Raw genomic sequence first — 12435 nt, 5'->3', positions numbered from 1 at the left:
ACATGATATATTAGAAGAGAGCATAAATTTACGGTAAAAGTGAACTACTTACCTTTGGTTTTGAAAAATTGAATAACTAAAAGCACAAAAACTCATTTAGTTTGGAAGAAAAAAAGTTTAGAAGCTTTTAGGTGTCTGCAATTCTAAATAACTATAAATATTGGAAAGGTCTACTGTAATCTTAAATACCCAACAAAAAAAATCAATAAATGGTTCCCTACAAGATTTGGATTTCAATGGAAATGAAGAAAAAAAAATCAGATGAACAGAAAAAAGAAAAAAAAAAACTGGACAAAAAACAAAAAAAAAATAATGGGTTTGAAGAAGAAGATACAAATAATTTTTTTATTTTATTTTTTAAAAATAATAGCAACAAAATTATTCATGTTCCCAATTATAGGGCTATTTTTGTCCTTACCTTTCAATTAATAAATTATTATCATTAGAGGCCAAAAATCTATATTGTACCATAATCTAATGGTTCACTAATATGTTGAGGTGTGCAATCCCTTGTTGATAAATGAGGGATTACATAATTAGCCATATAAATATGGCCTCATTTAATTATAATGGTATAGTTCAATCTGTTTTGCTGGGATGATCAGTTGTCTATAATTTACCATGCCAAAACATATCTAAATGAATAAATCAAATGAAAATGGTATATAATTAAATAGACAGACCATCATTATGTCTTTTAGCAATAATAAGTCCAAATTGCATGTAAAACAAAAATACATAAAATGAGAGCCAATTGTACTTGATTTATTCTACTAACTCATTTATTCACTACCAACAATATTGTTACAGTACTTTAAATTTATAGGTCTCTCAAATCTTCAGGATCAATACTTGTGGCCACTATTGGACTCCTGACAACATATTTACCAGTTTCCTCTACCCAACTCAGTGAGCCTAAAACCACTTCTGCTTTCAACACCTTTGGACCCTCCAAACTCAGCTTGTAACTTAACTTATCATACTTCTTCTTGAAAACTAGCTTCATTGGCTCAACCTTCACTTTCAACTCTTTCATGGCAGTAACTTTCACACTATAACTAGAGTTTTCTTTTCCCACATTGGTCAATGTCCTTCTGAACTCCACAACTTTGGAAGTGGAACCACCAATTCCATTAAAATAAGCAATAAAAGATGGGTAGTTGAGATCCGAAGACAGTGGTCCAACACAAGTGTGATTAGACTTTGTTATGATTTGAATCTGTTTTGGTGTGTATTTCATTCCACATAGAAGCTTAACATAGTCTTCTGATGTTGTATCATAAATTAGTCCAGGATCAATTGCCTTGTTTGGTTGAATAAGGCCAGAACCAGTATCCAAACCCGGGATTTCGAAGTTGTCCTCATCTTGAATGGGATTTTGGGTGTTGTCCAATGGGTTGGCTGTGGTCATAAGGGCTGATCTAATGGCTGCTGTGCTCCAATCAGGATGGACTGATTTGATCAGGGCTGCAACTCCTGCAACATGAGGTGCAGCCATTGAAGTGCCTGATTGGATATTAAAGTCACTGAACAAAGACCTTGATTGAACTTCAGCCACTGAGCTTATTGGAGACCAGGCTGCCAAGATTGATGAGCCAGGGGCCAAGATATCTGGTTTTAACACATTTGGGCAATTCAGAAATGGCCCTCTAGAGCTATAGCCATCCACTTTTGGAGCTGGTTTTGATCCCAGTACTGTTTTCTGAAACTCTAATCTTCCAGTGGGATTTTTGCTATTTTTGATGTAGTTTATAACAGTTTCACCATCCTTTAAGCCAATAAAAGCAGCTCTAAATGAGCTTCTGGTATAAAAATCAGATAATGAGTAGTTACTTATAAAGACAGCTCCAAACACTTTAGCAGACTCGGCCTTCTCAACTTGATCACTTATACTCAAGTTGTCTTTACATACAACAATCTTGTCTCTAACTTTCTTAATTTGATTCAAATCTGCACACCCATCTAAGAAAACAAGGCCAACTTGGTGTTGAGAAGAGTTTCCGGGATACAATGAATCGAAATTGATTTGAAAACCGTTCCCCAAAGTCAATGTTCCTTTGAAAACTCTATCTACAGTACCAGCTGCTACTGTGGTTATCCATGGTGCTGCATTGATTACTGTCCCTGCTCTTGGGCCAATGTTTCCAGCTGAAGCTGAAACAAATATGCCTTTCTCCATGGCTGCAAATATGGCTATTGCCATACTATCATCCTCCAAACTATAATCACCATCTCCTAACCCCAAAGAGAGTGACAAAACATCAACACCATCTCTTATTGCCTGGTCTATTGCTGCTAGAAAATCAGAGGTGTATACAGAGTTTCTCCATATAGTTTTATAGATTGCCAATCGAGCTTTAGGCGCTAAGCCACTGGCAGTACCGGCTGCATAGCCAAAGTAAGACGCGCCTTCCACATAACCACCGGCTGCAGTGGAAGCAGTGTGCGTGCCATGTCCATCTTTATCTCGTGGAGAGTTCATGGTGATTTTAAACTTGGGAATGTTAGCTAAAAGACCCTTGTTGTAAAATCGAGCTCCAATAAGTTTCTTGTTGCACAAGGAAGAGTTGAATTGTTCACCTGACTCACATTTCCCTTTCCATCTAGAGGGCACTGCTGTCATTCCTTTGTCACTGAAGCTCTTGCTCTCTGGCCAAATTCCAGTGTCAACTACACCAATTATGATGCCTTCGCCGAAAGATGAAGCTGGCCATAAACCAGAAGTGGGGTTTAATCCAAGAAACTTAGGAGTATGTGTGGTGTGGGGTTTAAGGAGATGATCTGGGGTGGAATGAATGTAACCAGGAGATTTTTTGAGTGCTTCAAGCTCAGAAGGAGTGAGTGTTACACTAAATCCATGGATAGAGTTTGTGTAAGTGTGAATGAGTTTTGAGTTGATATGGAGTTGGGAATTTTTCTCTGATATGGTAGAAAGAGTAGACATGTACCAACTTTGGTGAGTTGAGAAGGCTTTTGGCATAGCTGATTTGTCCATGTGTACAATATAGGTTTGTGACTTTGCTGAAACTAAGTAAAAGAAGAAGCTTATGGCTAATAAGATTACACTCACTACCTCCATATTGAGTGAACTAGCCATGGCTGAACTCTGACTTGATGATGAAACAACACTAGCTATTTATGGCCAATATTATCTCACACTTCAGAATAAGGGAATGAATGAATGAGAGGTGTTTTGGACCATAAGGGGACCAAGCCAATGGGAACAGAAAAATTATGAATACTTTATCAGCATGAACTATTCCACTTCCCCACCTTGGGCAAAATAATGGTACGGTAAAGTTAATCAATCAAGTATTTTATTTGGTCCTAGTTCTTCTTTTCCAGTTATCCACATAGTTTAGTCTTTATTCTTTATTTTGCATGATTAAGTTAGAAGTTTACAGTGGATTTTGGTTGTTCAAGCATGTTCTTTTTTCTGTCTATTATTCCTCATTTTATGTGTGTCAAATTTCATAGCAATAACATCTGAGACTTGAAATTTGATGTGGGAATGAATGATTGACCAACAGACATGCATTGTTTTGGTCTCTTTTTTTCTTAGTGATAGTGGAAACTCATTGAGTGTCTTTTTGTTGGTGGAGTGGCTTTGCATGACACCACAAATTATTGATCACTTTATATGCTTAAACCTATGATTAAAGTAGCTAAATCAATATTGACACATTATCTACTTTCTTATTAATATCCAAATTCAAAGGTGAAATAAGCTAATATTATATGGTACTAATAAAGAAAACAAATCATAAACTATGATTGGAATTTGGAAACTTAAAACTATACTTTCATTTTAAAGTTATCTATATACCAACTTTGATACAAGAAAACTTGATGGGCACATATTATATTAGACTAGTTTAATGGTAATAACTAAGGGCTTAAATCTTTCAAAAAAGAAACAAAATAAAAAGTAGTCAGCTTTGAAAGAGCTTTATTTAGTACCAAATTGTGGGAAACAAAGATACTGATTTAGTAATTTCTTTTTCTTTATGAGATATAGCATTTGAATGGGTGGAAAGGAAGGACCTAATTGAATTTGATTATATGGAGATAAGTAGGGTCCTTTGTTTATTTTAATATTTTACATAAACTTTATTAAGTTTATATAATAGTACTGATATTATTAAAAAGAAAAACAAATAGTTGGTTCAAGACTTCCATTTCAAATTCAAATTTTCTGAGATATAATTGTTAATTAAAGGCCTAAAACTCTTTAGATATCCCATCATTAGATATGCAATTCTTTATACTAACAAAAACTACATAAGCAGTCTCCACCAAAAAATATCTCAAGAGAGTTAGCTCTCTCAAAAAAAAAAATTGTCACACTTTGCTCCCAAGTTTGAAATTTGCCAAAAAATTTCATGTTTAAAATTTGCCAAGCTAACCACCACCACATATTTGGTGAGTGAATTTGAACTAAGAAAAACTTAGATTCACAAATTAAAAATATCAATAAAGAAAAGAGAAAAATTACATTTTCCAAAATCATTTTATGGTTAAATTTTAAAAAAATAAATAAAAAAAAAATATGAGAAAATAGTATAAGGTAACTAATTACCCTTTTGTTATTTTAAGGGTAATTGGTTACGTTCTTAGGATAAGATAACCAGTTATTTTATATTCTTTTTCCCATAATATAATTTTTTTAAACAAATTGTATAAAAATTATAAAATATGTAATTTTATTTTAAAAAAAAATAAAAAACATAAATTATAGCAGTGCAAAAATAATTTGCGTAAGTTCACTTATTTTAAATTATGATTATTCAAAAAAAAAAATGATTAGTCCCTTCTAAATGCTCATAATAACACTTGTTTTTAACTTAGAAGTTAGAAACAAATTAAGCCAAAGTCCAACACACACTCAAGCTCTCAAATTTGCAAGTTTATAAACCACATTCTACCAATAATAAACTAGAACAAGTTGGACTTTTGAATCTATGATCCTTTAATGTGACCTTGTGAAAACACTGAAAAGAATGAGTGTGAGAGAAACTCATAATTCACTTCTTTTTCAATGCATTCTATAGATTATGATAACTTTGGAGAAAACAATCCCTATACCCACCCAAAAAAAAAACTTTCCCATTAAACCCTTTGCTTTTCTTTTTTCTTTCTTTTTCATTTTTTCCTTGAAACAACTATAATTCATTATTGTACTTTACCAAAAAACTATAATTCATTATTGTACTTTACTTTCTTTCTTCCATTTCAAATTTATTAGCTGTTGAATTATTAACTTATATTACATGTGTTTGGCTTGTTTTTTTTAAAACAATTTATTGTACATTTTCTTCTAAATGTATTATACCATATATTATAGAGATCAAATTTCTAATTTAATTACAAAAATATGTACTAATATTTTATGGGTAAATATTATTTTGAACTTTGTGTTTTATAAAAATTATTGATTGGATCTTCTATTTTGCTAAATGACAAAATGAATCTTGTATTTTCTAAAATAGTAAAAATAGGATCCTGAGCTTAATTTTTGATAACTTTTTTTTAATATAAGAACCAACTTGAAGACAATTCCTAACACAAACATACACAGAAAATGTAAATAGTTTTATCATAACACTTTTAGATCAGATTATTATTAAATTTTATTTTGATAAAAATCAGTTCAGTGTCTTATTTGTACTATTTTGGAAAATACAGAATTCATTTTGTCATTTAGCAAAATAGAACGTCCAATCAATAACTTTTGCAAAATACAGAGTCCAAAACGGTATTTACCCATATTTTATTAATGAAAATACTACTAATTTTCATAAAAATACGGCTGGTTTTTTTTACAACTATTTCTTTTTTTTGTTGTTGTTATTTTGTTATTTTGCTCCTTAAATCAGTGACGGACTCAGAATTTTTACTTTGTGGGGGTTTATTTATCATTAAAAAATATTTATACTTATATTATAATTATTCTTACTAGATTTATTTAATTTTGTGGGGGCTTTTTCTACTATTTTAATATATAATTATGAAATTAAAAAAATTACATTTAATTTTTTAAAATGCAGTATTTTTGTTAATGGGTCTGTGCCTGCCTTAAATAGATTCATTTTCTCTCAATTGAATGATTTTTTTTTTCTTTTTCTCTTTTTTTTTTTTATAATATTAAAAAAAATCTCTCTTTTTTATATTTATTTTAAAAACCTTTTCTAGTTATATCTATAATTATTTGAGCTTAAAAGTTACATCATCGAAAGCTACTCTTTAATGTGATCATTTTTTTTTTTTTTTGAATAATCATGAAAAACTTCATTAATTCAAGTCTTTCAAAACAAAGGAAGCAATTACAGTAGGTAAAGTAACATTACTAAAGTACGGTCAGCCTCCATAAGAGAAGATCGCGTCAGTGCGTGCACCACCTTATTAGCAAATAGCTTAACAAAATTAAAAGACACAATACTAACATCGGCCAACACAGCCTTACAATCTAAAATAATATGGCCATAAGGAGAAGCCATAATTTTATTCTTTTTTAAATCTTTAATAACTCTCATACAATCAGACTCAACAATCACATTAGTTTATCCAGTATTCTTCCAACTTAAAGCCTCTTTTATTCCAATAGCTTCTACCTCATGGGGCTGAAACGTACCAATCTTATTCATATTATTTGCCTGAATAATTGCTCCAGCTGAAGAACGAGCAACCAGCCCTATACCATACCTATTCTCACTAGCAAAAAGTGCACCATCAACATTTACTTTGATTTATTAAAATCTAGGGGTGCCAATGCTCAATTCGATTCCTATTGGCGTCATTAGAAGAATCAGTGTCTTCTTTTTTAGCATTATATTAGTCCACAAAGTTAATTTTTGCTAAAAGCAACACTTCTTCACATGTTGGCTGCTTAGAATTCCATACCATGTCATTTCTGACCTTCCAAATTGACCATAACATCATGGCCACTTCCAAGCACTCAAGCATGCTCCAAATATTCAAACCTTCCTCCCACTAGCCACTAAACGTCATAGCAGCAATACCCACTGTTGTTACCCGAGTCTGTCGCCAACATTGTTGTGCAAAAACACATCTAACCAATACGTGAATGGCAGTTTCTGGTGCAGCCATACAAAGAGGACATAATGGATCAATAGGCACATGTTTGGTTGATAACTGGAATCTAGTAGGCAGACTATTTGTGCACACACGCCATAAAAAATCCTTAACCATTGGAGGGAGTTTCAGCTGCCATAACTTCAACCAAAAACCAGAGTTATCTGGTTGTAAGTTGCTAGTGTTAGCTTGTTGCAGCAGTGCATAAGCACTTCTAACAGTAAAAGAACCAGTCACCTCCTTTCACCAATAGATATCCACACCAGCTAGAGGTATTCGCGATGCGGGTGGTGCGGTTTTTGACTAGTTTTTCAAACCAACCCGCACATGCGGTTTTCTCAATTTCTCAAACCGCACCCGCACCGCGAAACTAAAAAACTGCAAAAACCGCACTGTAAAAAATGGTGCGGTGCGGTGCGATTTATGCGGTTTTTGCGGTTTAGACTATCATTAAATAATTAAACTATCACAAATACAATAAAATTTGAGGAACACTTGTCAAAAATACCATAAGATTTGAAAATAAATATGAAAAAAAAAGTTTCAAGTTTTTACAATACAATAATTAATGGGCTTAGGTTGGGCCTTCACATATTGGACCTAATTAAATATATAAATTGGTATTTTTATAATATGCGGTGCGATGCGGTTTGAACCGCATATTAACAATTCAAAACCGCAAACCGCACCGCACCGCGCAGTTTAGGAAAAATTCAAACCGCACCGCAAAGAATTTTAAACCGCATTTTTTTTGCGGTGTGGTGCAGTGCGGGCGGTTTGAACGGTTTGATGAACACCCCTATTACCAGCAGTAGCAAGTGGAATTTTCCACACCAGTGCCAAATCTCTTTCAGTTAGCATATCCAACAAAATCTCCTCATCCCATTCATTTAATGTGATCATTCTGATATGTGTGAAGTATATATTTTTTGTCTAAAGAAAATGATTGAAAACAAAAGTAACGTTTTAATTTTTTTCTATCTAATTTACCTCATATATATTAAAAAAAATTAAAAAAATTATCAAATTTTAACTTTTAACAAAACTTAAGAAACTAATCAATTTTACGAGTTACTAAAAAATTATTTTATTATTTCAATATTTAAAAATTATGAAAATGTATTCTTCTTAAAATAATTTATTTCTTTATAAAAATATTAAATAGTATCTTAAACATTATAAAATAAATTATATTTCAAAATAATAAATAAATATAATTATATTAATTTTGATAATAAACTTAAAGATAATATTTTTATATATATAATATTATTCAATGGTAATTTTTTATATTTGATTATAATTATTAATTTCTTAAATATATTTATAATTAACATGAAAAGTTGCTAAAAAATAACATAAACATATCTTAAATAAGTAACCAACTATATGTGTTACTAAATAGTATTTTTTTTTTAATTTTTATGTTTTACAGTTTGGTTACTTATCTCTTAAAAAAGTATACAAGAAACTAAAAAATTACTTTTTTTTTTATAAATGGTGCGCAACCAGAACACTGCAGAAACGAAACAAGGTACAAATGGAAATGAACAAAAAATAGGGGGACGAAGCCCAGCTAAAAAATAGAGACAGTGAATAAAACTAACAGACCAAAAACAAAGCAATTCGAATTAAACTAACCTAAACTGAAATTAAACTCACAACCATCTGCCAAACCAATGTGCAAGAAACTGCCAAAATTAAACAAATCAATGTTCCTGAACCTATTGTATCGATTTGCCCATTAAGCCACATTATGGGCCACACAATTACACTTTCTCAAAATCAAATTTACCTCCCAGAGGTTAAGATTGCTTGCTGATATATGGAACCTGTTCACTAAGTCCTGGATGTTGTGCTGCAAGGTTTGAACCTCATGGCGTTTCTGTTGCACCGCAAACACTGCATTGGTTGAATCACTATGGAAAATCACGTTCTTGTAGCCTTGCTTATACACTTCCTCTAAACCCCAGCAAAGATCAGCTACTTCACCTGCTAGAGGATCACAATGACAAATTCGAGAAGTAAGAATTTTTGTGACAACCTCTTCCTCATTCCTGAACACAGCCGCCCTGTCGACTGAGCCTCCCCGATTGCTACATCAGTGTTGCACATAATCCAGCCTGCAGGAGGTGAGAGCCATTTAGACAGCATAGCAATAGCTGGCAATTGAATCTCAACAAGTTCAAGAAGCCTTCCATTGATGTGATTCAAAATAAAAATTAAAGGTGTTGATTTTCCATCGTGGATAATACAATTTCTCTCCTTTCAAATGATTTCGAAAATAATGGCAGCACCCCCAAGAAAAGATGGTGATGAATAGTGTTAGGTCTATGCTCCTCCTTCATGAACTGATTCAGCCAATTAACCCAATCAGATATGTTAGCATCACTAGTTGTGATCTGCTAAGAACAACCGAACAAAATAGCTCTAGTACAGTCCCAAAAGAGATGGAAGGAGCTTTCCATTGCCAAAGAGCAAAGAAGACAACTAATGTCGGTTATGCTGAGGATGGATCTAAGTTTTTCTCTTGTGAGCAGGCTGTTGGAAAGGATTTTCTACTCTTAAGCCTATTATGGATTTTAGCTCCCCAAATGATTTTCTAGTACTCTCCCTTAAGTTAACTCTGTAGGCCGATTTAATAGTAAAGTCACATTGGGTTTTGGTAACCAAAGCCAAGAGTCCTCTAAAGGCCGCTTAGGAAGGGTAATATTGAGTATCCTCTTGGCATCCTCATTGTGAAACCAACACCTAATTAACTCTTCATTCCACCTATTTTGAATGATGAAATTGCTAGACTAATCCCAGCAGAGGCTTGTAGGCGAGGCGTTGGTTGGAGAGTACCCCCTAGGACCCAAGGATTGAAGCAAATAGAAGTGGCACCTCTATTACCTATTTTGCGGCATAGACCCTTATGAAGATAGCTTCGAGCATGAAGAATCGCCTTCTTAAGAAGGGAGTCTGAAGATTTAGCTTCCAAGTCAAGAAAATTCTGATCTTTAATGTACTTAGCTTCCATGATATGTCTCCATAGGCTATCCTTGTCCGTTAGAATTTTCCAAGCCCATTTCATGAGAAAAGCCTTGTTGGTAGCCTTCGTTGATCTAAAGCCTAGATCTCCATGAACTTTAGGACAACACAGTTTCTCCAAAGCAACCGAGTGCAACATGTCAAAATGATAGTAAATAAATATATACTTCTCATATGTTCAAATGATTACCTTGAAAAATAAATCACAATGTGTATCATTTTCAAACCAAAATAATTAGTAGTGTAATGTGATTTTTTTTTTTTTGAAATAATAGAATTGATTGAAATAGAGAGAAAAAAAAATTAATAAAATATTATTGAAAGTTATAAACCCATATACTTTCTTCACATGTGGAAAGAGAAAAAAAAATAACAACGAGACGAATTGATTAACTGAACAAGAAAAAGAATAAAAGGGAGAGATTATTTTGATTTAGTGGTATAAAAGTACGCTATATAGATCAATTAAATTGTCTTAGTTATTTTCAATATTATTTTTAATATTAAACATAAAATTAAATATTCCCTTATATTATATGGGAAATTTGATTTTTTATGCTTACATTTGGTTAAATTTTTTTTCTAAACAAATAATAACTTATGATATGACAACTTTTATGATATCTCTAAAATACCTCTCATTTACATCACCCCCATTTACACCATCGGACCACCCATCGGACCACCCATCGGGCCACCCATCAGACCACCCATCGGACCCATCGGACCACCCATCGAACCACCATCGGACCATATCTGCTACCAAATTTTTTTTTATATGTTTTTATACATAAAAAAAATAGCATCAGGTGACCATCGAACCACCCATCGGACCACTATCGGACCCATCGGACCATATCTGCTACCAATTTTTTTTTTTATGTTTTAATACATAAAAAAAAATAGCATCAGGTGACCATCGAACCAGATCTGCTACCAATTTTTTTTATATATTTTTGTACATACGAAAGTAGCATCAGGTGACCATCGGACCACCATCGGACCCCATCGGACTACCAATTTTTTTTTTTTTTTATGTTTTTGCACTAAAAAAAGTATGGGAAATTTGAGAGGGGTATTTTTAGGTTTTAAATAAAGTGGTCATATATTTTCAATGGTGATATGTATTAGCTTAGGGATAAAATATTAGGTATATGTAAGTATAGAAAATCAAATTTTCCTATTATATTGAGTATTCACTCCTCTTGTTATCCTAAATTTTACACAAGGTGATGTGGCATCATTCTGGGTGACACGTGAAGAGAATCCTGAGACCTGGATGGACAATTTCACTCGCAATGTGTTGTACAGAGAGATTCAATTCTCAAGTCATGATAGAAGTCGGGGATATCCGAGCAGAGTATGCGACAACACTCGACAAACTTTCATTGTGCAGGCAACTCGCATACATTGACCAAAGAATGCGAGTTGTATGTTTTTAAGGATATATCCCATATATTCACAAGCTTGCAAGTTACAACAATACCCCTAAAATTATGGGATAGATTCGTAGTAGCAAGAAAGAAAGAAAATCTACTTAGTTTCTCATTTCATTTATTGTAATTATAGAAAGTAAACAGTTTCCTATTTTATTTCTTATTAGTTTTGGAAAACTAATTGGTTGTAATGCCTCCCTATAGATAGAGGAGGCATCTCACTTGTTGACCTCGCTTTTAGTCATTGACAGTGGGTCTTAATTAAAGCGATAAGAATAATTAAATAACAGAAAGTAAAGAGCATAAAATAAAATAAAAAATACCAGATTTTATAGAGGTTCTGCCCCTTATGATTGGTAATAGCCTACTCTCATTTTTATTGTATTGACTTGTGAGAAGGGAGAGCAAGAATGCTCTAATCTCTCTCGAAAGTTCTTAATATGATCTCTAAGCAATTCAATCTTAGTTCAAGGTTTCACTCTTGAGTGCTTTCTCTCTTAATTATTTTTGTGTCTCTGGATAGTGAGATTAAACCACTATTTATAGGAGTTAATTACATGAATAATGGTTTCTCTTAATATATAAGAAATAAAAAGAGAAACTAGTTTGTTTCCATAACTACAATAAGGAGATTGGAAAATCTAGGTTGATTGCCTTTATTTTTTTGGAGATACGAATTAATCCCACAAATATAGGGATTTGTTCTCGTGTCATGCAAGCTTGGATATAACGATGTATATTTCTAAAATTTATAACTCGCACCCCATGGTCGATGCATGCAAGTTACCTACGTGATCAAGCAGGTCAGATGTCCACCACTAATCTTGACCTGACATCCTACCATTCATGTATGACTTTGAGTTTCATATCAATTTGC

General features: G+C 32.8%; 1 protein-coding gene across 1 annotated transcript; it reads right to left on the bottom strand.

Annotated features, from left to right (window-relative positions):
• Positions 1 to 695: 695 nt before the first annotated feature.
• LOC115714895 (subtilisin-like protease SBT1.9) lies at positions 696 to 3644 on the bottom strand. The gene has a single exon (XM_030643654.2). The coding sequence runs from the start codon at positions 3095 to 3097 to the stop codon at positions 821 to 823; it is 2277 nt and encodes a 758-aa protein (XP_030499514.2). The 5' UTR covers positions 3098 to 3644; the 3' UTR covers positions 696 to 820.
• Positions 3645 to 12435: the final 8791 nt, after the last annotated feature.

This window comes from Cannabis sativa, chromosome 4, assembly GCF_029168945.1.
Source record: "Cannabis sativa cultivar Pink pepper isolate KNU-18-1 chromosome 4, ASM2916894v1, whole genome shotgun sequence".
Classification (NCBI taxonomy): Eukaryota; Viridiplantae; Streptophyta; class Magnoliopsida; order Rosales; family Cannabaceae; genus Cannabis; species Cannabis sativa.
Note: the sequence above shows the minus strand (reverse complement) of the source record. Positions and strands in the feature narration are given on the sequence as shown.